At 36.6% G+C, this 23526-nt stretch overlaps 1 protein-coding gene across 1 annotated transcript in view; it reads left to right on the plus strand.

Annotated features, from left to right (window-relative positions):
* The window catches only part of MED23 (mediator complex subunit 23), a 44318-nt gene that overhangs the window by 18997 nt on the left and 1795 nt on the right, over window positions 1–23526 (plus strand). Inside the window, exons 13-28 of the mRNA XM_047101926.1 lie at window positions 1642–1787; window positions 2773–3018; window positions 4816–4958; window positions 5995–6169; window positions 7753–7916; window positions 10331–10455; window positions 11493–11698; window positions 11788–11968; window positions 13469–13639; window positions 14328–14544; window positions 16105–16341; window positions 17660–17825; window positions 18645–18717; window positions 19695–19909; window positions 20840–20960; window positions 21707–21838. Coding sequence (XP_046957882.1) covers window positions 1642–1787; window positions 2773–3018; window positions 4816–4958; window positions 5995–6169; window positions 7753–7916; window positions 10331–10455; window positions 11493–11698; window positions 11788–11968; window positions 13469–13639; window positions 14328–14544; window positions 16105–16341; window positions 17660–17825; window positions 18645–18717; window positions 19695–19909; window positions 20840–20960; window positions 21707–21838 — 2718 coding nt within the window. The remainder of the gene's footprint in view (window positions 1–1641; window positions 1788–2772; window positions 3019–4815; window positions 4959–5994; window positions 6170–7752; window positions 7917–10330; window positions 10456–11492; window positions 11699–11787; window positions 11969–13468; window positions 13640–14327; window positions 14545–16104; window positions 16342–17659; window positions 17826–18644; window positions 18718–19694; window positions 19910–20839; window positions 20961–21706; window positions 21839–23526) is intronic.

Below are 23526 nucleotides of genomic sequence, written 5' to 3' on the forward strand. Positions count from 1 at the left end.
CCTGAAATGAAATCAAAAGTGGTATACTTAACCAACTGAGCCAGCCAGGTGTATTTCTCTGTATTCTAAGTAGGTTTACAATTTTTTAAAAGCATTAAGCTGTTTTGATCTATACAAATCATTGAGTGATCAAATAACATCAGTGTCTGTTAATGTCTGTTTTTGTTTGTTTGTGAGTTTAGTATGTTCCCCCATTGTTCTGTTAGATGAGGTATTTGGGTAAAATATGGTATATATTGACGATTGCCATTTCTTTAAACACATGTTATTATGGAAATTTTTAAATGCACAAAAAAAGGTAGGATGAATAAAAAAATAAACCCCTGTGTACTCATCACCAAAAAATATTTTCTAAGTTTTTCATTAGTCTCAGGTATACAATATAGTGATTCAACAATTCTGTATGTTAGTGCTCATCAAGATAAGCGTACTCTTATCCCCACCACCTATTTTACCCATCCCCCCACCCACCCACCTCCCCTCTGGTAGCCATCACTTTGTTCTCTATAATTAAAAGTCTATTTCTTGGTTTGTCTCTCCCTTTTTTTTTCTTTGCTCATTTGTTTTGTTTCTTAAATTCCACATATGAGTGAAATCATATGGTATTTGTCTTTCCCTAACTGCCTTATTTCACTTAACATACTCTTTAGCTCCAACCATGTTGCAAATGACAAGATTTCATTCTTTTTTGTGACTGAATAATATTCCACCGTGTGTGTGTGTGTGTGTGTGTGTGTGTGTGTGCACGCCATATCTTCATTCGTTCATCAGTGTACACTTGGGCTGCTTCCATAATTTGGCTGTTGTAAATAATGTTGCGGTAAGCACAGGGGTGTGTGTATCTCTTTGAATTCATGTTTTTTTCTGTTTTGGGGGTAAATACCTAGTAGTGTGATTACTGGATTGTAGAGTAGTTCTAACTTTTAAGGAACTTTTTGAGGAACCTCCATGCTGTCTTCCACAGTTTGCATTCCCACCAACAGTGCACAAGGGTTCCTTTTTCTCCACATCCTCACCAACACTTGTTTCTTGTGTTTTCTATTTTGGCCATTCTGACAGGTGTGAGGTGATACATCATTGTAGTTTTAAGAAACATCCTTGCTTCATCTTTCCATTCGTCTTTTTTTGTTAATACTAGACAATTTTAAAGCAAATTCCACATGTCCATATCATTTCCCCCATCAGTATACAATATGTATAGTGTGTGTGATAATATATATTGAATACAGTACTTATTTAGATTGCATATTTCTTAATTTTTCTATGTTCTTGAAAACCATATATGTGACCTTTAGAAATTCGGAGTTTACAGTATATTTATCACATTCAGTAAAATTTCATAATGTGTCTGTTTTTTAAAGAATGTAAATTTTTGAATGATTGTGAATGCTCTGTGACAGTACCTGTGAATTTCTGTTAATTCCTTGGCAAGTAAACAATCTTGTAATAGTTTTAATTTTTTATAGCTGTTAGATCTTCTGATTTATATTATTAAAGAGTCAAAGAACAATTGAAGCTGAATTAATACAGGGTATTTTAAAAAGAGTTATATCAACAATGGATTATTAGAATACATATTTATTAAAATATTTACAATTTGTTAATTCTTCTCTTTCTTATAATATGCAAATTGTTTTCCAGTATATCCCAGTTCCTGATATTAACAAACCCCAGTCAACTCATGCCTTTGCAATGACTTGCATTTGGATTCATCTCAATAGAAAAGCCCAAAATGACAACTCCAAGCTACAGATTCCAATACCTCATTCTCTAAAGCTTCACCATGAGTAAGTAATTTGTAGCTTAACAGTTCATTTTTTAAAATTACTGTTTTAAAAAACAGCAATGACATTAGCCTAATGTCATTATAGGCTAATGTCAGTCTCGGTATTTGTATGAAGTATAGAAATCTCCCCACACCCACTGGAGGTAAAGGTGAATATTTAATTGCATGTCCTGCCAAGAGAGACTGACCAATAACCTGCATCAGAAAACAATTAGAAAATTAATTCTGTTTATATGTATGCAGATATATAATTTTTAATTTCCAGGTCTAATCTTTGCTTTTACATGTTTCACCTTAATTTCCAAAAGTATGTGAAAATGTTTCCAAATTTCCTAAGCACTCAGGATTTGAGCGTGATCTGAGAGATCTCTTTCACTCCCTGGCTGCCAGGACTGTTTGAGCTTTTCTGGCTGGTGTGCTCCCTTACATCATTTCCAGAGCTGTGATAACTCAAAGAAGATGCTCTTAAAAAGAGCATGGGACTTGGCTTTAGATAGTCACGGATATTAGGAATATCTGAACTTCCCACCTAGAACTTCTGAAAAGGATCCCCAGATCTCTTCATAGGAGACTGTAGGGGAGTCAGACTTCACATTCCATTTGGCTGTCCCTTTATGAGACATTCCTCAATCATCTTTTCACAGTGACATCTATAATGAAGGCACATTGTTATACTTAGCCAGATGGATAATAAATAGAATTTGTGAGTTACTTGTTCATTATTTGAATCTTAGTGCTGTGTATGTAGTAATACTTAACACATATTCATTAACTGGTAGCTTATTATTATTTAAGTTCTTATTGATATGCTACTTAAACTTTTGTACGTTAACCACTCTATATTTTGAGCAGAAACTATTATACCTGTGGGAATAAAGATAGTATTGGTAAATCATTTCATGAAAGTAAATGTTTTTTAAAACACAAAGCTAACTTTCTGGAAGTTACTTGCGTTTTTTACTGTTTGATGGTACTTGAAATTGTAGGTTCCTACAGCAGAGTCTTAGAAATAAAAGTTTACAGATGAATGACTATAAGATCGCCCTGCTGTGTAATGCATACTCTACAAATTCCGAATGTTTTACATTACCCATGGGAGCTCTGGTAGAAACTATTTATGGGAATGGAATAATGAGAGTACCTCTTCCTGGAACGAGCTGCTTGGCTTCCGCGTCTATTACTCCCTTACCCATGAACCTCCTGGACTCACTGACGGTTCATGCCAAAATGAGGTATGTTCTTTTTATTTATTTGGTCCTGTGTTGGGGAATTGATATCGGTGTAGTACAGGCATGATTTCATGATTATGTGTGTGTTTTTTATGGTCAGTTGCATTTTTTTCATGATTTGGTTTATTATAAAAGTTATTTATTATAGGAATTCTAGAATATAAAATAAACCTGAAGAAAATAACTGCTATAATCTCATCATAACAAATAAGCATTGTAAAATTTTTTGGTATATGTTCTGAGTCTTTTTTTCTATGTATAAATATATGAATTTATGGGCTAGGTTTTTTGTTGTTTTTTTTTTTAATAAAATGTGTTCTTACAGTAACACTTTGTTATAACCACCTTTTCCCCATAATAATCTGTCAAACACCTCTTTAGGTTTAGTGTTTTTCAGAAACATCTGTTTTAATTGCTACAAAGAAGTCTTTGGTGTGGCCATATGTAATTATTTAGCCAGTTCTGCATTGTTGGGCATGAGTTATTCACGGTGTCTTACTATTATAATGATGGCTAGAAGATTATTTTTATGTCTTTACATCTACCCATAGTACATTTTTATCAAGTAATTTGCTGGAAATAGCTGAGTCCAGGAATGTGAAAATTATAATGCCTTTGCTGTATTGATTACAAATAGGATGCTCTTAGAATTGACATTATGGTTTCCAAAAGACAGAAAATGCTCTGTTGGGTGTGATTCTTGAACCTTAAGTACCCCTTAAGAGCCAAGCTGATAATGTAAATGAGTGACACATTCTGCTGAGTGGAAGAGAGCCAGATATTAGTGCACATGGAAGTGTGTGTATATAGAAGGAATTGAGGCTGACTGAAGCTTTCCTCATGGTGCTGCCAGTTTAGCTAATTTCTATAATGTAAGAACGTAAGCTAATGTAACTAAATCTTCTAAATTTTTTTTGAGAAGGGGTAGAAATCCAGATTTTTATTTCTAGTCTTTCAGCTCTTAAGTACTGGCTCAGACATCAGACACTGTGGGTGAAAGAGAATGTATCTGTGGGACATCAGTTCTAGAAAAGCCATGCTCTTTTTCTCATGGTAAACATTGTCGTAAAATTATACATGTGCTTTACCTGCTTGGGTGACAGAGTTGAGGGAAGCCCTGTTAGAACCCAACATTTGGATCTTAGCAGTGATTTTTTTTTTTAAGTAATTCCATAATAAAAGTTGTTTACTTTCTCAAACAGTTTTAGTTACATATTTGAAAGAGAAAAACAGACTAAAGCCATTCATGCATGTTCTTTTATTAAACTTATTTTTGAGGTTTGGGTTTCTTTTTGTGTTTTAGTTTTTGTTTCAGTCTTTTTTAAAAAAAAAAATGTATTTTGAGAGTGCACAGGGGAGGGGCAGAGAGAGAGGGAGAGAGAAAATCCCAAGTGGGCTGTAAGCCGTCAGTGCAGAACCTGATGCAGTGCTTGATCTTATGAACCGTGAGAGCATGACCTGAGCCAAAATCGAGTTGGACGCTTAACCAACTGAGCCACCCAGCTGCCCCTGGTCTTTTTATTTATTTTTTTTTTCCAATTCAAGTGTATTATGAGTTGTACCCAAATTTTGCTTTTTGCATGAGCAGAGGGATCCTGATGCACGTTGAAAACACCATGGAAACCAGAATTTGTCTCGGGTTATACAGTGCATCACTACCAGGTGTCCTGCATGGCTGAAATGATTAAAATGGAGCTCATTCATTTTTGAACTTAGATTTATACCAAGTTTCCTATAAATACACTAATCCTATGTTTATGTCAAAAATATGGATTTTTCTTTTCTTTTGTTTCTCCTCAGCCTTATCCATAGCATTGCTACCAGAGTGATAAAACTTGCTCATGCAAAATCCAGTGTGGCCTTGGCTCCAGCCCTAGTGGAAACGTACAGTCGTTTATTGGTCTATATGGAAATAGAGTCTTTGGGCATCAAAGGATTTATCAGTAAGACAGGACTTTCTGGTGTTTGTACCCATTAACCCATTCATTCATTCAACAGGTATTCTTTTAGGTGCTGGGGATACAACAGCGTAAAGATGTCACTGCCATCATAGAGATTACCTGCTAATGAGGGAGACAAGTAAATAAATGAAGTATAGAATATGTCAGATGATATGTCTTATGGAGAAAAATAAAGCAAACAAGGGGGGTAGGAAGTGTGAGAATCAGGAGAGTAAGCTGCATTTTTAAGTAAAGTTACGATAAGAAAGGGGTATTATGTTAAGTGCTTGGGATACAATGAGCTAAACAGACATGGTCCCTGTACTCATGCAAGAATCTGTGGTCTCATATGCTTCTTTTGCTAGTTTGCCCCTGGGGCTAAGTCTGGCAATAGGAAAGGAGTTTTCCTGCATTTTAGAAGACAGCTTATAATGTTTATTAGTTGTTACATAGTTCTAAATAATATATACTTTGTAATATAGAAGTTTTTTTCTGATTCATGGTAATTGTAACTTTTCACTAATATGGTGTAATTTTAGTTTTAACCATAATTACTCTTCTTCCCAGATAATCAAGGGTTCAATAAAACTTTTTGGGGAGAGAGGAGGGAATAGGGGTGGGTGTAATGCAATCTGTATATTAAAAAGTGATCCTCATGCTTCAAAAGACTGGAGACATTAACTTTATAAAAGTAATTTGAAAGAACTGAGAAGTGAGGAAGGGTAATTTTTTTTTTCATGTATTGTCTCTTATTTTTCTAGATGAACTTGAGTCTCATTTGTCAAATTCCAACGGGAAAAAAAGGGCAAACTTGGTATTATAATTAGGATCTGGACTTTTTTCGTTACCATTAAAGGAGAAATTATGGAGAAAATTTGGAAAGTGTGTGTGTGTGGTGTGTGTGTATGTGTGTGTGTGTGTGTGTGTGTGTGTTCGTTCATGATCAAATCTTTACGTAGATTTTACTCCATGTGACTCTTGAAATGTTTTTAATTCATAACTTTTATAATTGGTGCCTTAAATTGTCTTATTCCTCAAGGTCAACTTTTGCCAACTGTTTTCAAGTCACATGCCTGGGGGATCTTGCACACACTTCTCGAGATGTTCAGCTACCGGATGCACCACATTCAGCCTCATTACCGAGTGCAGCTCCTGAGCCATCTTCATACTTTAGCTGCAGTTGCACAAACAAACCAGAACCAGCTCCATCTCTGGTGAGTTCTTTGATGCTGTCTTCCCTTAAGATTTATTAGAAACTTTGTTGGAGATGGGAACTTAATCCTTAATAGTATTTGTATTCATTTGTCATAAAACTCTTCTTCTAGAGCATCTTATTTCCAATATAGAAGTAGAGTACGGCTTTTAAATAGAAAGTTATTAAGATAGTTGAGTCCTTGCCTAGTGATCTTTGGACTGAGAAAAAGTACTTTCAAGGCCTTTGATGATATGTTCTAATTTAGCCCTTTAAAATTTTTTTTTTTTTCAACGTTTATTTATTTTTGGGACAGAGAGAGACAGAGCATGAACGGGGGAGGGGCAGAGAGAGAGAGAGACACAGAATCGGAAACAGGCTCCAGGCTCTGAGCCATCAGCCCAGAGCCTGACGCGGGGCTCGAACTCACGGACCGCGAGATCGTGACCTGGCTGAAGTCGGACGCTTAACCGACTGCGAATTTAGCCCTTTAGAATGTTGGATTTAAGGGCGCTTGGGTGGCTCAGTCGGTTAAGCGCCAGACTTGGGCTCATGTCATGATCTCACAGTTCGTGGGTTGGAGCCCCGCACTGGACTCTGTGCTGATGGCGCAGAGCCTGGAGCCTGCTTGAGTTCTTTGTCTCCCTCTCTACCCTTCCCTCCCTCCCTCCCTCCCTCCCTCCCTCTCTCTCTCTCTCTCTCAAAAATTAAACATTAAAAATATTTAGAATATTGGATTTAAATATACTTTAGATTATGGTTAAATTATCATGTCACTTTGATTTTGTTTTAAGTGAAAATATATTTGAGATTTAAAAATACAAATTTTTTTTAAGGGGCACCTGGGTTCTAATTTAGCCCTTTAGAATGGTTGGTTGAGCGTCCAACTTCAGCTCAGGTCATGATCATCGTTCAGTTTGTGAGTTCCAGCCCTGCATTGGCCACTCTGCTGTCAGCACCCACCCTGCTTTAGATCCTTTGTCCCCCTCTCTCTCTGTCCCTCCCATGCCTTTGTGCGTGCGCGTTCTCTGAATGAATAAACATTAATAAAATAAAATAAAATTTTTTTAAATATTTTTTTAAATAAGAGGCTACTTTAACGTTTATTTATTTTGAGAGACAGAGAGAGTACAAGCAGGGGAGGGGCACAGAGAGAGGGAGAGAGAATCCCAAATGGGCTCCATACAGTACAGAGCCCAACATGGAGCTTGAACCCACAAACTGTGAGATCGTGACCTGAGCGGAAATCAAGAGTTGGATGCTTAAGCGACTGAGCCACCCACACACCCCTAAAAAATGTAATTTTTGAATCCTATATATCCGGGTGAAATTGTTTAGTCCTATAAGCTGCAGGCTATCTTTTTCAAATATGTAAAAAATGTCAGATGGTGTTTGCTATAACATTTGGTATCAGGTTTTTAAGACAAAGTTCATTCTTACTCAAAGGAGGAAGGTTTTTTTTTTTTTTTTAATCAAAGAAGAGGAATTCAGAGTTTCCATATTTTTCAATTGTAATTAACCTAGAACTAGATTCAATTCTATAATTCTGAAATTTTATATGCCACTTCACTTTTTCACATTTCTTTTTGTTCTCTCACCTTTTAGTGTTGAGAGTACTGCACTTAGGCTTATAACAGCATTAGGTAGTTCGGAGGTACAGCCACAGTTCACACGCTTCCTGAGTGATCCCAAAACGGTGCTGTCCGCGGAATCTGAGGAGCTGAACCGAGCCTTGATATTGACCTTAGCTAGAGCAACTCATGTAACAGGTACAGTGAATGTGCGACCATCAATAAGGAAAACAAATGAATTAGAGCATGCTGTGTCCTTAGTGATTATTAAAGACTCATCGCGAAAAGACCCTTTTCATATGTTTAAAAAAAAAGTTGTTTTAATACCTTCACCATTTCAATCATTAATGTAGGTTCTTCTGTGTAGTATCATTTTTTAACTAGGTTGAGCTTCAGTTTCCAGCCATTTTACATCATTTTTAAGTAGTGGTTCTTGACCTTTTTGGTCTCAGGACCACTTAACATTTGTAAATTTTTTTTAATGTTTACTTTTTCAGAGAGAGAGGGAGACAGAGCGTGAGTGGGGAAGGGGGAGGAGGGGCAGAGAGAGAGGGAGACACACAATCTGAAGCAGGCTCCAGACTCTGAGCTGTCAGCACAGAGCCTGAGGCAGAGCTTGAACTCATGGACTATGAGATCATGACCAAAGCCAATGTGGAATGTTTAACCGATTGAGCCATCCAGGCACCCCAGGACCACTTAACATTCTTAAAAACATACAAATTCCCAAAGATTTTCCATTTATATGGATTTTATCAACATTTATTATTTTATCAATATTTACCTTATAGATATTAAGATAGATGCTTTTTTAGTATTTGATTCCCTTAAAAATAATAAACATATATTAACATTCTCATTTTTTATGAAAAATAAACTATATATTCTCCAAAACAAAACTTTAGTGAGAAGAGGTGCCATTTTTTCACATTTTTTACATCTCTCTTTAATATCTGATGTAAAGAAAGCTTTGCTAGATTCTCATACTTACTTCTGCATTTCATCTATCTCAATATGTTATTTTAGAAATGAAGAAAATATGGCCTCACCCAGGTAACAGGTTGGAATGGAGAGAAGTATTTTAATAGCCTTTCCGATAATTGTGAATACTCTTTGATGTCACACAAAATTGGACAAGAGATGGTTTCTTAAATGTTTGGTGCAATGTAGAATGCAATCCAAAATTCTATCAGTGAACTTTTTTTACTGTATTACATTATAACCCATTGGTCTGTTTTGCACATTTAATGGATTTTTTTAATCCATATTTTGTAACTTCATGAATTAGTGTTTTGGAAGACATTGGTTCAGTGAATTATATAGATCTTATAAATGTTCGCACACTTCATTATACAGTATCATAAAATTACATTTGTTTATATCACTACAAATTTCTTTAGGAAAATCTTTAAGTTTTATAAAACTGTTAGGTTTATAGTAGTAGATACAAGTTTTCCAAAATTTTGATTTTTCACTTGAAGTGTCAAATTTTATCACTGGCAAAAGATGTGGTCATTTGTTTTCCTTGAAGTAACAGGCTCCCTTTGTTAATTTTCAAGAAAATGTGTGCTTAGTGCCCAAGTCTGAATAACTGTAGTTTTCTGTCAGATGTTCTTTTAAGTAAAAATGGAATTCCATTTTTAAAAAAAGAGCTAATTTCACTCAGTATTCAAACAATTGCACAAGTACTTTTCCTTAAGATACCCATCATACTTTGATGTATAATAGTAGCTAGAACACTATTCATACCTCCGTTTTTATCACACAGAATATTAAAATGAGATGTACTTAAGGGCTGAGATACAGTCTTTTTCACTACTTCAAGGATATTCTTAAGTAAAACTGGCTCCTTCTCCCCACCCGCGACCCCCAGCCAAGAGCATAGTGAAGATTACAATGGCTGTTAGTATAGTTTGGTGCCACAGTTTGATTTGTTCTACGGGCCAGCAGTTTTCCCTATCATTACCTTTGCACTATTGGTGCACATGTTAACACAGTAAAAAGGTCCATGCTGTCTTATTATAATTATTTTAGTAGTTTTTACCTCGTCAAATCCGTGAAAGGATATTGGGGACCCACAGACTCCACAGACCACACTTGGAAAACTGCTGTTTTAAAGAAATAGTTACTGGATTTAGCAGCCTGAAATAACATCTGTGTGAACTATCTTATTTTATATAAACTAACCTTCTTGATTTAGAGAGTTATAGTCTATAGCTGTTTCAACCACTAGAAAAGATAGCTGCTTTTGTAATTATATTTCCTTGGCTCAGTGAAGTGCTGACTCCTTATTGTCAGAGTCAACTACATGAGCATTCGTGGTGGGCCTGTATCACTGTTGTATCATTAGTGCTCTGTAACCTTAAAAAAAATTAGATTGCAATGTCTTTTGTCTTCTTTCCACTAATTGTGTTCTTACTAACACGATCATTCAAATCACTCACATAAACTAAAAAAACTTAGGTCCTAAGCTGAATATAACTAGTTAAGCAGTGAGTGTATTGCAGTGAAATTCCTTGGGTGTGCATAATTGTTTGTTGCTTTCTCTGTGATATTTAAGAATTGTGGGTATGATCATTTATATCTGGATTACATTTTTTGTTTATGTTTAGATTTTTTTACAGGCTCTGATTCAATTCAGGGAACTTGGTGTAAAGATATACTTCAGACCATCATGAGTTTTACTCCTCATAATTGGGCATCACACACTCTTAGCTGTTTTCCAGGCCCACTACAGGTAATCTGGTCTTGAATTACATGTTGAATATGTAAAAATCATTCTTCCATTTAATATATATAAAGTCATTCTTTCCCATTTAGTGTTATTACTAGAGACTTTGTTTTAGTGATATCCAAAGGAAATTAGCTTTTATTTCTTTTTCAAAAAATCTTTGCTATTCCAAGTGTCTTGACTTGTTCCTTGTCGTACTCTAGGACTGTATATATTCCTAAAAATATAATTATGATCTCATATTATTAACAGTTTTAGAATCTTGTGAGAATTAACACGTTACCTAAAAAATTCTTTCTCTTAGAACTGAAATGGGGAGAAATACAAGTTAATGGAGCTGCACAGAATACACATTGGTGCACTTGACTGAATTTTTTCTTAATCACACAGAGAGAAAAACTATAAGCTTGGCTTTTATAATATGGAGAAAAGAAAACTTCATCTGTCCTCTACTTTGCAAAGAAAAGTTTAGGCATAATGAACATCTGCTTTCTATAACTTCTAATAGGGCTAAAGCAGTAGTTCTCAAATTTACCAGGATCACCTAGAGGGCTTGTTCGGATACAGACTGCTGGGCCCTAGGTGCAGAACTTCCAATTCAGTAGGTCTGGAATGGGGTCCAAGACTGCATTTCTTACAGGTCCCAGGTGGTGCCAATACTGATGGTCTGAGACCCATTTGGCTGTGTAATAGATTTTCCTTACAGAGATGCTAAAATATGTAACCAAAGGATACATAAATTTCTTTTTTTTTTTTTTTTTCTTTTTAATGATGAACAGAAGTATCAACAGATGATTGAAGAAGCTTTGATTTCAGGCTTGCTTGGAATTTCTGTTTAGGAAATCTAGAAAGGGAATCTTAGAGATACCAAATTAAGCCTGTGTATTTTCCCATTATAGAAATTCAAGGCTTGATTACTAAGTTGCTTGAGGTTGCCTAGAGTTTATTAGTGTCATAATCAAGCCTAGAACTGGCTTCTTAACTCTGTAGCCAGTGTTCTTTCTAGTATAACCCTTGAAGTAAACTTCTCATCTTCCTTTTAGGCATTCTTCAAACAAAATAACGTGCCTCAGGAAAGCCGTTTTAATCTGAAAAAAAATGTGGAAGAGGAGTATAGGAAGTGGAAGTCAATGACCAATGAAAATGACATCATTACCCACTTTTCTATGCAAGGCTCTCCTCCTCTCTTCCTTTGTCTTCTCTGGAAAATGCTCTTGGAAACAGATCATATAAATCAGATTGGCTATAGGTAAGCCAAAAACCTAGATCTGCATTCCATTTGATAATCCATTATTACCATACAGCAATATAACTTATTTTTTACTCTCTGATTTCCAGAGTATTAGAAAGAATTGGAGCCAGGGCCTTGGTTGCCCATGTGAGAACATTTGCAGATTTCCTAGTATATGAGTTCTCTACATCAGCTGGGGGTCAGCAACTCAACAAATGCATTGAAATTCTTAATGACATGGTATGGAAGTACAACATTGTTACATTGGACAGATTAATTCTCTGCCTGGTAAGAATATGCTAATTTAGGAATAAGTTTCTAAGCCGCCTCATTCTGTTTTGGATCAGTGTGTGTGACTGATAGACCTTGTGCTGATCTAACTATATTGCTTCTAAGGATTTAATGAAATTATACTATAATCAAGTATTACTATCAATTCCCTAAGGAACTAGAGATTTCCCAGTGCATTTATTCATTCATTCATTTAGTAAGCATGTATCGAATATCTGCTATGTTTGATGCACAGAAAGTATAGAAGTAAGTAAGACAGACAGGGTCCTGATCTTGTGATGCTGTGAAAGTATAAACAGTTAGTGAAACCCTGAGTTGATTCCCAAAGGCTCCCACTAGAGGCAGGAGTGGTAAAAAGCCATCATATTTCTTTGCAGAGTGTTAATAATCATTTCTGTACACTTTGGTGGCCACAGTCAGAACTGAATGTTTCTCATAGCCACCCAATATTCCTCAAATTATTTTTTTCTCAACTTTGATGTCTATTTCAGCAAACAACTTTTAAAACTTTTTTTTAACATTTATTTATTTATTTTTGAGAGAGAGAGACAGGGCATGAGCAGGGAAGGGGCAGAGGGAGAGGGAGACACAGAATCCGAAGCAGGCTCCAGGCTCTGAGCTGTCAGCACAGAGCCCTATGCGGGACTCAAACTCACGAACCGTGAGATCATGAGCTGAGCTGAAGTTGGATGTTTAATTGACTAAGCCACGCAGGCACCCCTATTTCGGCAAGATTTTAAGAGAAGACACTGAACAAGGCCGGAAAATACTTATTTTTTTTTAACACTGTAGTGTTGGGTCACCTGGGTGGCTCAGTTGGTTAAGTGTCCGACTTCGGCTCAGGTCATGATCTCATGCTTCATGAGTTTAAGCCCCACATCGGGCTCTGTGCTGACAGCTCAGAGCTTAGAGCCTGCTTCGGATTCTGTGTCTCCATCTCTCTCTGCCTGTCCCTCAATCTCTCTCTCTCTCTCTCTCTCTCTCTCTCTCTCTCTCCCTCTCCCTCCCTCCCTCCCTCTCTCAAAAATAAATAAACATTAAAAAAAATACTGTAGTGTTGATATTGGGGTGGCTTAGTTGGTTAACATTAACCTCTTAGCTGCAGAACATAAATATGGTTATGATATAGTAGGGGAAGTAAGCTAAGTCTATAAATCAATAAGATAGAAGAATCAGATAGAGGTGTGAGTGAGGAAAATATCGCCAGGCAGTAATGAGAGCACACCTACCCAGGTGATATATCTTGAAAAATGGGTTAAATTTCAACAAAAGAAAAAAAAGTGATACTTTAGACAGAAGGAATGGTGAGAACCAAAAATGAGTAAGAAAGTTAAATATGCTTAGGGAATTCTGAACAGTTGGCTAGGGGTAGACTCCACATATATTGAAACTGTAATGATAGGTATTACTGTATTCCAATTTAGACTCTCTAGTGGAGGGGCCATGCTTTTGCACAGGTCAGACATTTTAATATCATTTTTCTGTTTTTCTCCAAAGGCCATGCGTAGTCATGAAGGAAATGAAGCCCAGGTTTGTTATTTCATAATTCAGTTGCTGTTACTCAAACCAAATGATTTTAGAAATCGAGTGAGTGACTTCGTGAAGGAAAATTCTCCAGAGCACTGGCTACAGAACGACTGGCACACCAAGCACATGAATTATCACAAGGTACTCATTCAAATCAGTGCTTCTGTGACTCCTTCTTAAGCCAGACTTAGGTATTTGGCTAATTGATTTGGCTGTTTTCTCTGTGGTTCCACTGTTTTCTCTCTAATCTGTACAGAAGTAAATTAGCTCTCTAAACTTCCTCGAGATTCTAGAATATCTCTACCGTTAAGAATATATTGAAACTGCAATTTTAGTAGATGTGAGTACTTACATACAAAATGAAAGGGTTATCACAAATTTTCTATACATAAATCTTTTTCGATACACCTTTGGGATAATAGAGATTTTTGTCAAGTGAAGGACTCTAGATTTCATTGCACTGCAAAACAAATATGTTTTCATATTCTTTTAAAAATGACAAGTTCAGGGGCGCCTGGGTGGCGCAGTCGGTTAAGCGTCCGACTTCAGCCAGGTCATGATCTCGCGGTCCGTGAGTTCGAGCCCCACGTCAGGCTCTGGGCTGATGGCTCAGAGCCTGGACCCTGTTTCCGATTCTGTGTCTCCCTCTCTCTCTGCCCCTCCCCCGTTCATGCTCTGTCTCTCTCTGTCCCAAAAATAAATAAACGTTGAAAAAAATTTAATAAAATAAAATAAAAAAATAAATAAAAATGACAAGTTCATTTTAGCTCTATTTTTTAAGAGAATTTAAAAAATGTCCTAAACATTTCCCATTTTCTCACTTCCACAGAAGTACCCCGAGAAACTGTATTTTGAGGGCCTCGCGGAGCAGGTTGACCCTCCTGTGCAGATTCAGTCTCCCTACCTCCCCATCTATTTTGGAAATGTGTGTCTTCGATTTCTCCCAGTATTTGATATAGTAATCCACAGGTTTTTAGAGCTGCTTCCAGTTTCCAAGTCACTGGAGACTCTACTAGATCACCTTGGTGGCTTATATAAATTTCATGGTGAGCTTTTTCAAATTTTAATTGTTTTTCAATAAAAATGTTTTGGGAGTAAGTGCTATATAGTGATGCCATGAAGTATAAAGTAGGTGACGTAAAAATATGAATAGGTAGGTCATAGCAGATGTACTAAATAGCAGAAATAAAAGTGATATGCAGGAGAGGCCCCCTTTTACATAGTGTGTGATTAGTTGCCAAATGTGTAGAGAAAGAGAAGCGTTATGAGTTCAGAGCAGACTGATGTTACTGTGAACTAAAGGGTCTTGGCAGGCTTCCTGGATGATAGGATTTGAGCTGTGATGTATGTGATTTATCTAAACAGGAAGAAGAGAACATTCTAGGCAGAAGGAATCTTTTGGAAAAATCACAGCATTTTAACAACAGTGTCCTCATTGGCTAACTTGAGAATTTAAACATTGTACCTGACAATGTAGATCACCTTTAAGTGCCAGGCTCAGAAGTTTTGATTTTATAACATGCAGATAATCAAGAGTCAACTAGATGTTATTGAGTAAGGTCATGGCATAGAGAGCATTATTTTAGAAAGTTAAATCTAGTTGTAGTCAGTAGCATGTTTTGGAAGGAGGAAGCCATTTCAAAAACTTAATGTCAAAAAATTTCAGGTGTAGGATTAGTATCTAAACAACTGTGATGGCATTGGGAATGCGAAAGAAGGGACAGATAGTCCAGGAAGAAGGAACAGGCCTTGATTGCTGCTTGTAGGGAGAATATAGAAAGAAAAGAAGAGAACTACAAAGTTGGAAACCATGTGACTAGAGAATGGTGGAGTCAGTGACAGGAGCATGAAAGTCCTAGAGCAGCCACTGTGGGGACAAAGTATATTTCTCTGGGGTGGCGGGGTGGGGGGCAGTTCTTCTTAGTCCTTTATCTAAGATGTTTTCCTCCTAACCAGAAGTCTGAATTGCATGTTAGCATTCCAGAGTAAGTATGAAGTTCAAGTGAGCATTTCTGTAAAAACATTTTGTTTTTGTTTTTGTTTTTTTGGATTAGGTAACATGCACATGGTAGAGAAGGGTATGCAGGGAAGAATAGTTAGTCCCATCCCTGATCTCCAGCTAGCCAGTTTCTTTCTCTGTGGGCAATGACTGTTACCAGTTCCTTGTGCTTCCTTCCTTAGCTATTGTGTAGTTAGGGTTGTTTTTTTTTTCCCCCACAAATAATATATAATACACACATTGTTCTGCACCTTGTTTTAATACCTGTATAGTGTGTTAGGATGGATTATTTTTATCAGTGCGTAAAAAGCCCATTAATCCATACATGCCATGATTTACCCTGTTTTTGACCATTGAGGCTCTTCGGATCTTTTTGCTAGTATCAACAGCGCCACAGCAGTTATTCATTTACATACCATGTATATATTATTCAAAGCCTTCTGCCTTGTCCTGAAATAAAAATATTCATCGTACGCAACTTCCCAGCATGTGAAATAGTTTCATTGGCTTCTGAGCTATCTTTCGGTAATCTTGAACACAGAGGGTTAGTTTTTCACAGTTGTTGGCAACTGGATAAACTTCGTGATGATTATTTTCTTCTTGGCAGATCGGCCAGTGACTTATTTGTATAATACTCTGCACTATTATGAAATGCACCTGAGAGACCGCCCACATCTCAAGCGAAAACTTGTCCATGCCATCATTGGCTCACTCAAGGATAATCGACCCCAAGGCTGGTGTCTAAGTGACACGTACCTGAAGTGTGGCATGAATGCACGAGAAGAAAATCCTTGGATCCCTGATGACTCCTACTATTGCAGATTGATTGGCAGACTAGTAGATAATATCCTTTTCATTGTGATTTTTCCAGACCTTTCAGAAATAACTATATGTTGATTTGTGAGGACACATACTACCTTTTCAAGGTAATATATATTTTTTTAAGTTTATTTATTCATTTTGAGAGAGACAGAGACAGCACGAGCTGGAGAGGGGCAGAGAGAGAGGGATTGAGAGAGAATCCCAAGCAGGCGCCCCGCTGTCAGCACAGAACCCAACATGGGGCTCAAACTCACAAACTGTGAGATCATGACCCAAGCCAAAACCAAGAGTCAGATGCTTAATGACTGAGCCACCCAGGCACCCCTCAAGGTAATATTTTTATACATGCCAAGGCTTCAATTCTTTTAAGATTATTTTTGTTTTTACTTTTGTAAAGGTTTTGACATCTTAAATTAGCAACATCAACTTAGCTGCCAAATAGGCAGAAATTCACTCCATTAAAATTTTAATCTTAAAAACAGACCTTACAAGGTTTGTTTCAAAGAAAAAAAATTGATCTCCAAAAAAATATACTATGTATTGTAGTAAATGCATCTGTTTGCTACTGGAGAATATAGACTTTTGTTGCTTTACTTTATTATTTTTTTTAATATGAAATGTATTGTCAAATTGGTTTCCATACAACACCCAGTGCTCATCCCAACAGGTCCCCTCCTCAATGCCCATCACCCACTTTCCCCTCCCTCCCACCCCTAGAATTTTGTTGCTTTAAACAAATCCTTGAATGCTTTTAAAATATATTAATAGATAATAATAAAACTTGTTTTTCCCTCCTTTTTAATGAAAAAGCTGATTTACTTATATTTTGATTTCTTTTTTTGATTTCATGTTTTAAGTTATAAGCACACTATGTTTAATATGTTTGTATACCATGTCACTATTTACTAGGTAGAGCAATTTTACGTAAATGGGCATGATTTATTTTCTTACACAAAGATTTATTTCCTGAAGTAAAAGAATTACTCATTATAATGTTCTTATTACCTGCCTTACAACTGATGAAAGAAATAGGTAGATGAAGCCTAGGGCTACTTTGGTTGCATCTGTGGCTGTCATGTCACAGTTCTAAAAGCACACCTATAGAAGACCAGCTATTTATACCTTGTGATTATACATTTCAGTTATGTCAAACGTATTAGTGTATTTGGTTCATGGTATTTGCCTCTTAATTTCTGTTTGCTTATTGAGGCCTCATAATCATAAATTGATAATCAAATGAGATGTTTACATGTGAAACATTGGAAAACTGTAAAGCACTCTACAAATATGAGCCATTAATTTCAAAACAAACAAACAGTTATTGCTTTAATCATCTGCACCGATGGCTGGCAAATCTCCCGGTCCGTTCCCAAACTGCGACTGGAGATTCAATGAGTTTCCCAACCCAGCTGCCCATGCACTGCATGTTACTTGTGTGGAGCTCATGGCCTTGGCCGTTTCAGGCGAAGATGTTGGAAATGCTCTTCTAAATGTCGTCCTGAAAAGGTGTGTATCCTGTTTCATGCAGTAAGATTCATTGTTTTTTGTAAAGAGAATGATATTTTATTAGGAGCTGTTAGACAAATCTGTTGTCCCAAGGCTGATGCACTTGGGACGGTAACTATCTTTTGGTCCCAGATTTTGTCTTTGTGATATAGATATAATGGAGGGAGCCCTGGACAGGGTCAGAAGACCTGGGTTTGTTCCCACATCTACTATTTTTTTTTTTTTAATTAAAAACAAAATTTTTTTTTTAACATTTATTCATTTTCTAGAGAGACAGAGCACAAGTGGGGGAGGGGCAGAGAGAGGGAGACACAGAATCTGAAGCAGGCTCCGGGCTCCAAGCTGTCAGCACAGAACCTGACACAGGGCTCGAACTCACAGACAGCGAGATCTTGACCTGAGCCAAAGTCAGATGCTTAACCAACTGAGCCACTCAGGCGCCCCCCCCCCAACCTCTACTCTTTAGTAGCTGTTTGACATTTAAGTTAGGAATAAGGTTATCATCTCACTAGAGATAATCTTTCAAGATTCCTTTCTCGAAGATCAGCATGAAGTGGGGGATTATGATTGGAGAAGTAGAAATAAGTGGCAATAGTCTTAACATCCCAGCAACCGCTGTTAAAGGAGACAACCAAAAAAAAAAGCTTTTGGATATTTAAATTTTTACTCAATGAAAATCCATTGTAGTTTTATTGGAGTAGATCAGTTGTTAGCCCCAATTTGTATATGTTGTCAAAATAAGATCCATTATTAACCGTATAAAGGTGTTTTTGTAATTTCACATTTTTCATATTTTTCTTCTGTTTTCTTCACTTATAGTCAGCCTTTAGTGCCAAGAGAGAATATTACAGCATGGATGAATGCAATTGGACTCATCATCACTGCACTGCCAGTGAGTTAATCATTTTGATTTGTACCAGAATACAGTTGTTCCCTGTCAGCCAAAAGAATAAGATGCATGAAAAAAAAAAGATGCATGTAAGATGCCCTTGTATAAGGATGTCATGCAGTTAAGGAAGTGGTTCCTATTTTTCGAGTTTTCATATCATTATTGCTTCAGACACCTACAGTGACTATTTTCTTTGCCTTCTTCAGATCTAAAAATCTGCCTGACCAATGGGTCTCGGTATCCTTTGACCAACTTAAGTTCTTACATTATCTATCCAACCTTAGTTCTGATCTGCTTTTGACCACTTAACATGTTACATATCTAGAGCCTTTCACTCATGCAAATAACACTTGTTGAGATATGTTTGAGGTACTTCTGATGTGTTATAGAATGAGACATTATGCAGAGCCCATCTTCCTTCTGTCAGCTTCTCTAAAGCCAGTTCATTCTTTGCCAGCTTAGGTTCTGCTGCTTCAGTGAACCCTTCCTGGACCTCCCTTCTGTGACCTCACATGTGTCTACTTAGCACTATTCAGTTGTCTATTGTGATACCTTTTGATGTCAATGACATTATCTAACTCTGTGCTCTCCAAACTTGTTTGATTATGCACCTCTATGAATCATTTTTTCCTTGCACACCTCCAAAATATCTATATTTATCTGTGAGTTATATATGTGTACCAGTGTTGTCTGTATAATAGGTATTGGTAAGGGCAATTTTCCATACACTAGTATCAGATACTAGCCCTCTAACTCACAGACACTTATCCCCAGGTTCTTATTAACTGTATTTGACTTACTGTGAAACGACTCACTTTTGATTTCAAAATCTCCATTACACAAAAACACAAGCTAGATATGTAAAAAATTTTAAAGAATGAGAATGTGCCATTATGTTAGGCTTTGGAGTGGAATATTAGAAATGGGGTGGAATACTGGATAAGTGATCATTTTCATCAGGCTTTCCCCTCATTTTAAAGGAGCCATATTGGATTGTTCTTCATGATCGAATTGTGAGTGTTATCAGCAGTCCCAGCTTGACCTCTGAGTCAGAGTGGGTTGGCTATCCATTCCGCCTCTTTGATTTCACTGCTTGTCATCAGTCCTACTCCGAGATGAGCTGCAGCTATACATTAGCTCTCGCACATGCTGTGTGGCACCATTCCAGCATTGGGCAACTTTCTCTCATTCCCAAGTAGGTATTATGATTTCTTAAATAAATTGGACTTTTTTTGTTTTGTGTGTTTTTTAACTCATTTACACATGAGGTATGCATCTCATTCAATAGAACAACTTGCAAAGTGAATTTTAATTACGTAGAGTTTCTAAATAATGAGGAAGCTCTTTAATTTCAGAATTGTCTGTAAAAATTAATTTGTATATGCAAGAAATAATCTGATATCTAGTTTTCCATCACAGTTTCAGGAGACTTCGTCAAATGCATGCTTTTTCCAGAATATGTATTTTGAACTGAATAACTCATATTAGCCTGTTTTCTGATTATTTTTTCTTGACTATACAATTGGTATTACTTAAATTCACATTTCTTGAGTATGGCATTTATATTAGATTGGCCATTCTCTTTTTATTTCAGATACATGTTTTTCCTACTATTCAAAAGTAGAACATTGCTGTGAAACCTTTCATAAGCCAAAATGGCGTAAAGTGAAGCGTATCCCACTCTTTCTAAAAGTTCATGTTACGCCACTTCGCTTTTATGGAAGACCTATATTAGTACCTATTTTTGCAAACCAAAAGAAGACCAAAGAGAATTTTTGCTTTTACAAAAAAAAAAACATTGCTATAATAATGTAGGTCTTTTGTAAAAGCAAAGTGGCATGACACAAACTTTCAGAAAGCACTCAGGAGATCCGGGGGTACCTGTAATTCCCCTCTGTCATTCAGTAATTGTACTGTTGAGAATGACTCCTAAATCTGAAGTAATTTATTTTGATAATCAAATGAAAATAATAGCCAGTGAGAAATATAAGATTAATTAGAAAGAGAAACTTTAAAAAATATTACAAATTTTACAAATGCTTGGGTAGGCTGCATCAACAAAGTTCAAATAATTCAAATGATTTAAAGTCACAGGAAATTTTTATTTTTAATGTTCGAATTTTAGGTTTCTCACTGAAGTCCTTCTTCCTATAGTGAAAACTGAATTCCAGTTGCTTTATGTGTATCATCTTGTGGGACCATTTTTACAAAGATTTCAGCAAGAGAGAACTCGATGTATGATAGAGGTAAAAAAAATCTGGCTTTTCTATGATAAGATTAAGTCCTAAAAGATCTTTGTAAGTTTATTTCCCAGTGTTTTCCAACCTGCATATCGTAACCATTAGTAGTGAAATTAGTTTAATAGGCTCTAAAAGCAATTTTAGAGGATTTAGCGTGCCTGTAACTTAGAATGCCTATAATGAATTTGGTGCGGGATGTACTGAATTGGAAGTATAGGGGAAATAACCATTATCAAGCTTGAGAAGAAAGTTAAGATGCAGAAGTGCATTTGAGAGCCTGCACTATAGTGCAGAGGAATTGATTAAAATCATGGAAATGCATGAAGTCAGTCAGTCTTACAAGAGTATAGAGAAAAGAAAATGAGATAGGAATAGAACCTTAAAGTATGAGCCACCAAATGGAACTAAGAAGGTACAATCTGAAGTATCTCTGAGACTGTGGTTATCTCAGACACTGAGAAGTGGTTTCTACAAAGGAGATTGTCTACCTCTTAATTTTAAGCGACATTCCTGAGTTACGAAGAGAAACTACGTTTAAGCCCTATTGGGGGGGAGTTTTGTAGCACTCTGGATTCCATTATTAATGCAGACCATATATATCCCATGCACATAGAGGTTTGTATGATCAGCAACAATTCTTCAACAAACATGTTATCCCTCTGTGTTTGTCTTGTAATGGAGTCCAGGTGCATCATTCTAAATTACTGAACATGTTTGCCCATTTAAATAATTTTATATTATTTGTTAAATAGATCGGTGTGGCATTTTATGACATGTTGCTGAATGTAGACCAGTGTAGTGCCCACTTAAATTACATGGACCCCATCTGTGACTTCCTGTATCATATGAAGTATATGTTTACTGGTGACAGCGTAAAAGAACAAGTAAGTTAACTTTATCTTTTAATGATGTTTAGTTTAGACAACTTGACTATGTGATGATATACTTTTGTTTGAGATTTTTAAATTTTTTTCTTTTAAGAGGAGAAGGCTGATGTTATTAGACCTTTTTAGGCTATATGAACACATTATTCTGCACGTATAAAGTAATAGTGAATACATGTTATCATTTCTCAAACTTTCCCTCCTTGATATTTGCAGCAGGGCATCTGAAAAAGACCAAGGTTGTTGATTAATAGTAATCTCATTAGAAAGAAACAGTATGGTATGACTACTTTTTGAAAAGACCAGGGAGGTGTGGTGTAAAGAGTAAAGGAGGTCCTGCTTTTCCCCCACAGTGATTAGGGTACACTCTGGGGACATTGGACATATTGCAGCATGACTAGAAAACTGAAGCCAGGGGGATCATGAGAATAATTTGGAAAGGGTATTTGAAGGAACTGGAGGAACTTAACATGAATTGTCAAAGTCCCAGGGAATTGTTCATGTTCTCACTATTTGGAGGATTGCCATTTGGAATAGGCATTAGATTTGTTCTGTGTCACTTCAAAGGGCACACAAACTCCAGTGAAGTTAAAGGGAAGCACGTTCTGAGTCAACATATAAAGAGCTACTTTCTAGTAAAGTCACTGGAAAGTGGCAAGGACGTCCTTGAATCATAACTGAGTTTCCTTATCTGTAGGAAACAGAATCTTGGCTCTTTTAGAAGGATGGAGGTAGGGCAAGTAGGTGAAGGCGGGTGAACTCCTCTCCATACCTTAATATTATTCTTTCTCTGGTAGGAAAGGAAGGTAAGTTGATATATAAACACATGAATCCTAGTCTAGTGGATTGTTTCCTTGGACCTAGGGACATGGGGTAGGGAGGATGTTGATTCCTTTATGCCTCAGCAAGATTGTCAAGGAGATTTGAGTGGGAACCAATACAGAAATGTTTTATTTAGCATATCCTTTATATTTAGGCCTGAAAAATATGTATATTTGGGACACCAGGGAATACAGAAAGGAAAAATTATTAATGGGCTGATTTTTCCTGGTAAGATCAAAGAGCATTTGAATGAAGCTAAGAAAGCCATGGAACTGCCTAATGTTTTTATTTCTAAGTAAAAGTAGATTTTTTTTTTAGTTTATTTATTTATTTATTTATTTTGAGAGAGGGTGTGAGCACAGGAGGGGCAGAGACACGGAGAGAGAGAGAATCCCAAGTAGGCCCCATGCTGTCAGCTCAGAGCCCAATGGTGGGGCTTGATCCCACAAACCGTGAGATCATGACCTGAGGCAAAACCAAAGTTGGAGGCCCCTAAATAAAAGCAGATATAATGTTATTTTGTTTCAATTCCAAGTATAAATCAAAACCAAAAAATTAGCTGTGTTGATAAATGTTACAGATATAAGTTATTCAAAGAACTTCAAAGTATAATCATGCTTCACGCTTCTGTGATGGTGGCGTTTTAAAAGGATGAAGAATGCGTAATGTACACTATACTAGCTTTTGACAGTGAGATGACTGGCTAGCTAGGTAAGTGGGTATGTTTTTGTAAGTGTATGCATGTATAGATATATGCACACACACATATACACACATATATAACATATAATGTGTGTGAGGGAGAATGCAGTTTTTTCCTCGTGTATGAGAATTTTATTTGCTTTTGTTAAAACCTGAAACACATA

Source organism: Lynx rufus, unplaced genomic scaffold, assembly GCF_022079265.1.
Source record: "Lynx rufus isolate CCGP_SWC_20201006 ecotype Redwood Valley unplaced genomic scaffold, mLynRuf1.p SCAF_6, whole genome shotgun sequence".
Lineage (NCBI taxonomy): Eukaryota > Metazoa > Chordata > Mammalia > Carnivora > Felidae > Lynx > Lynx rufus.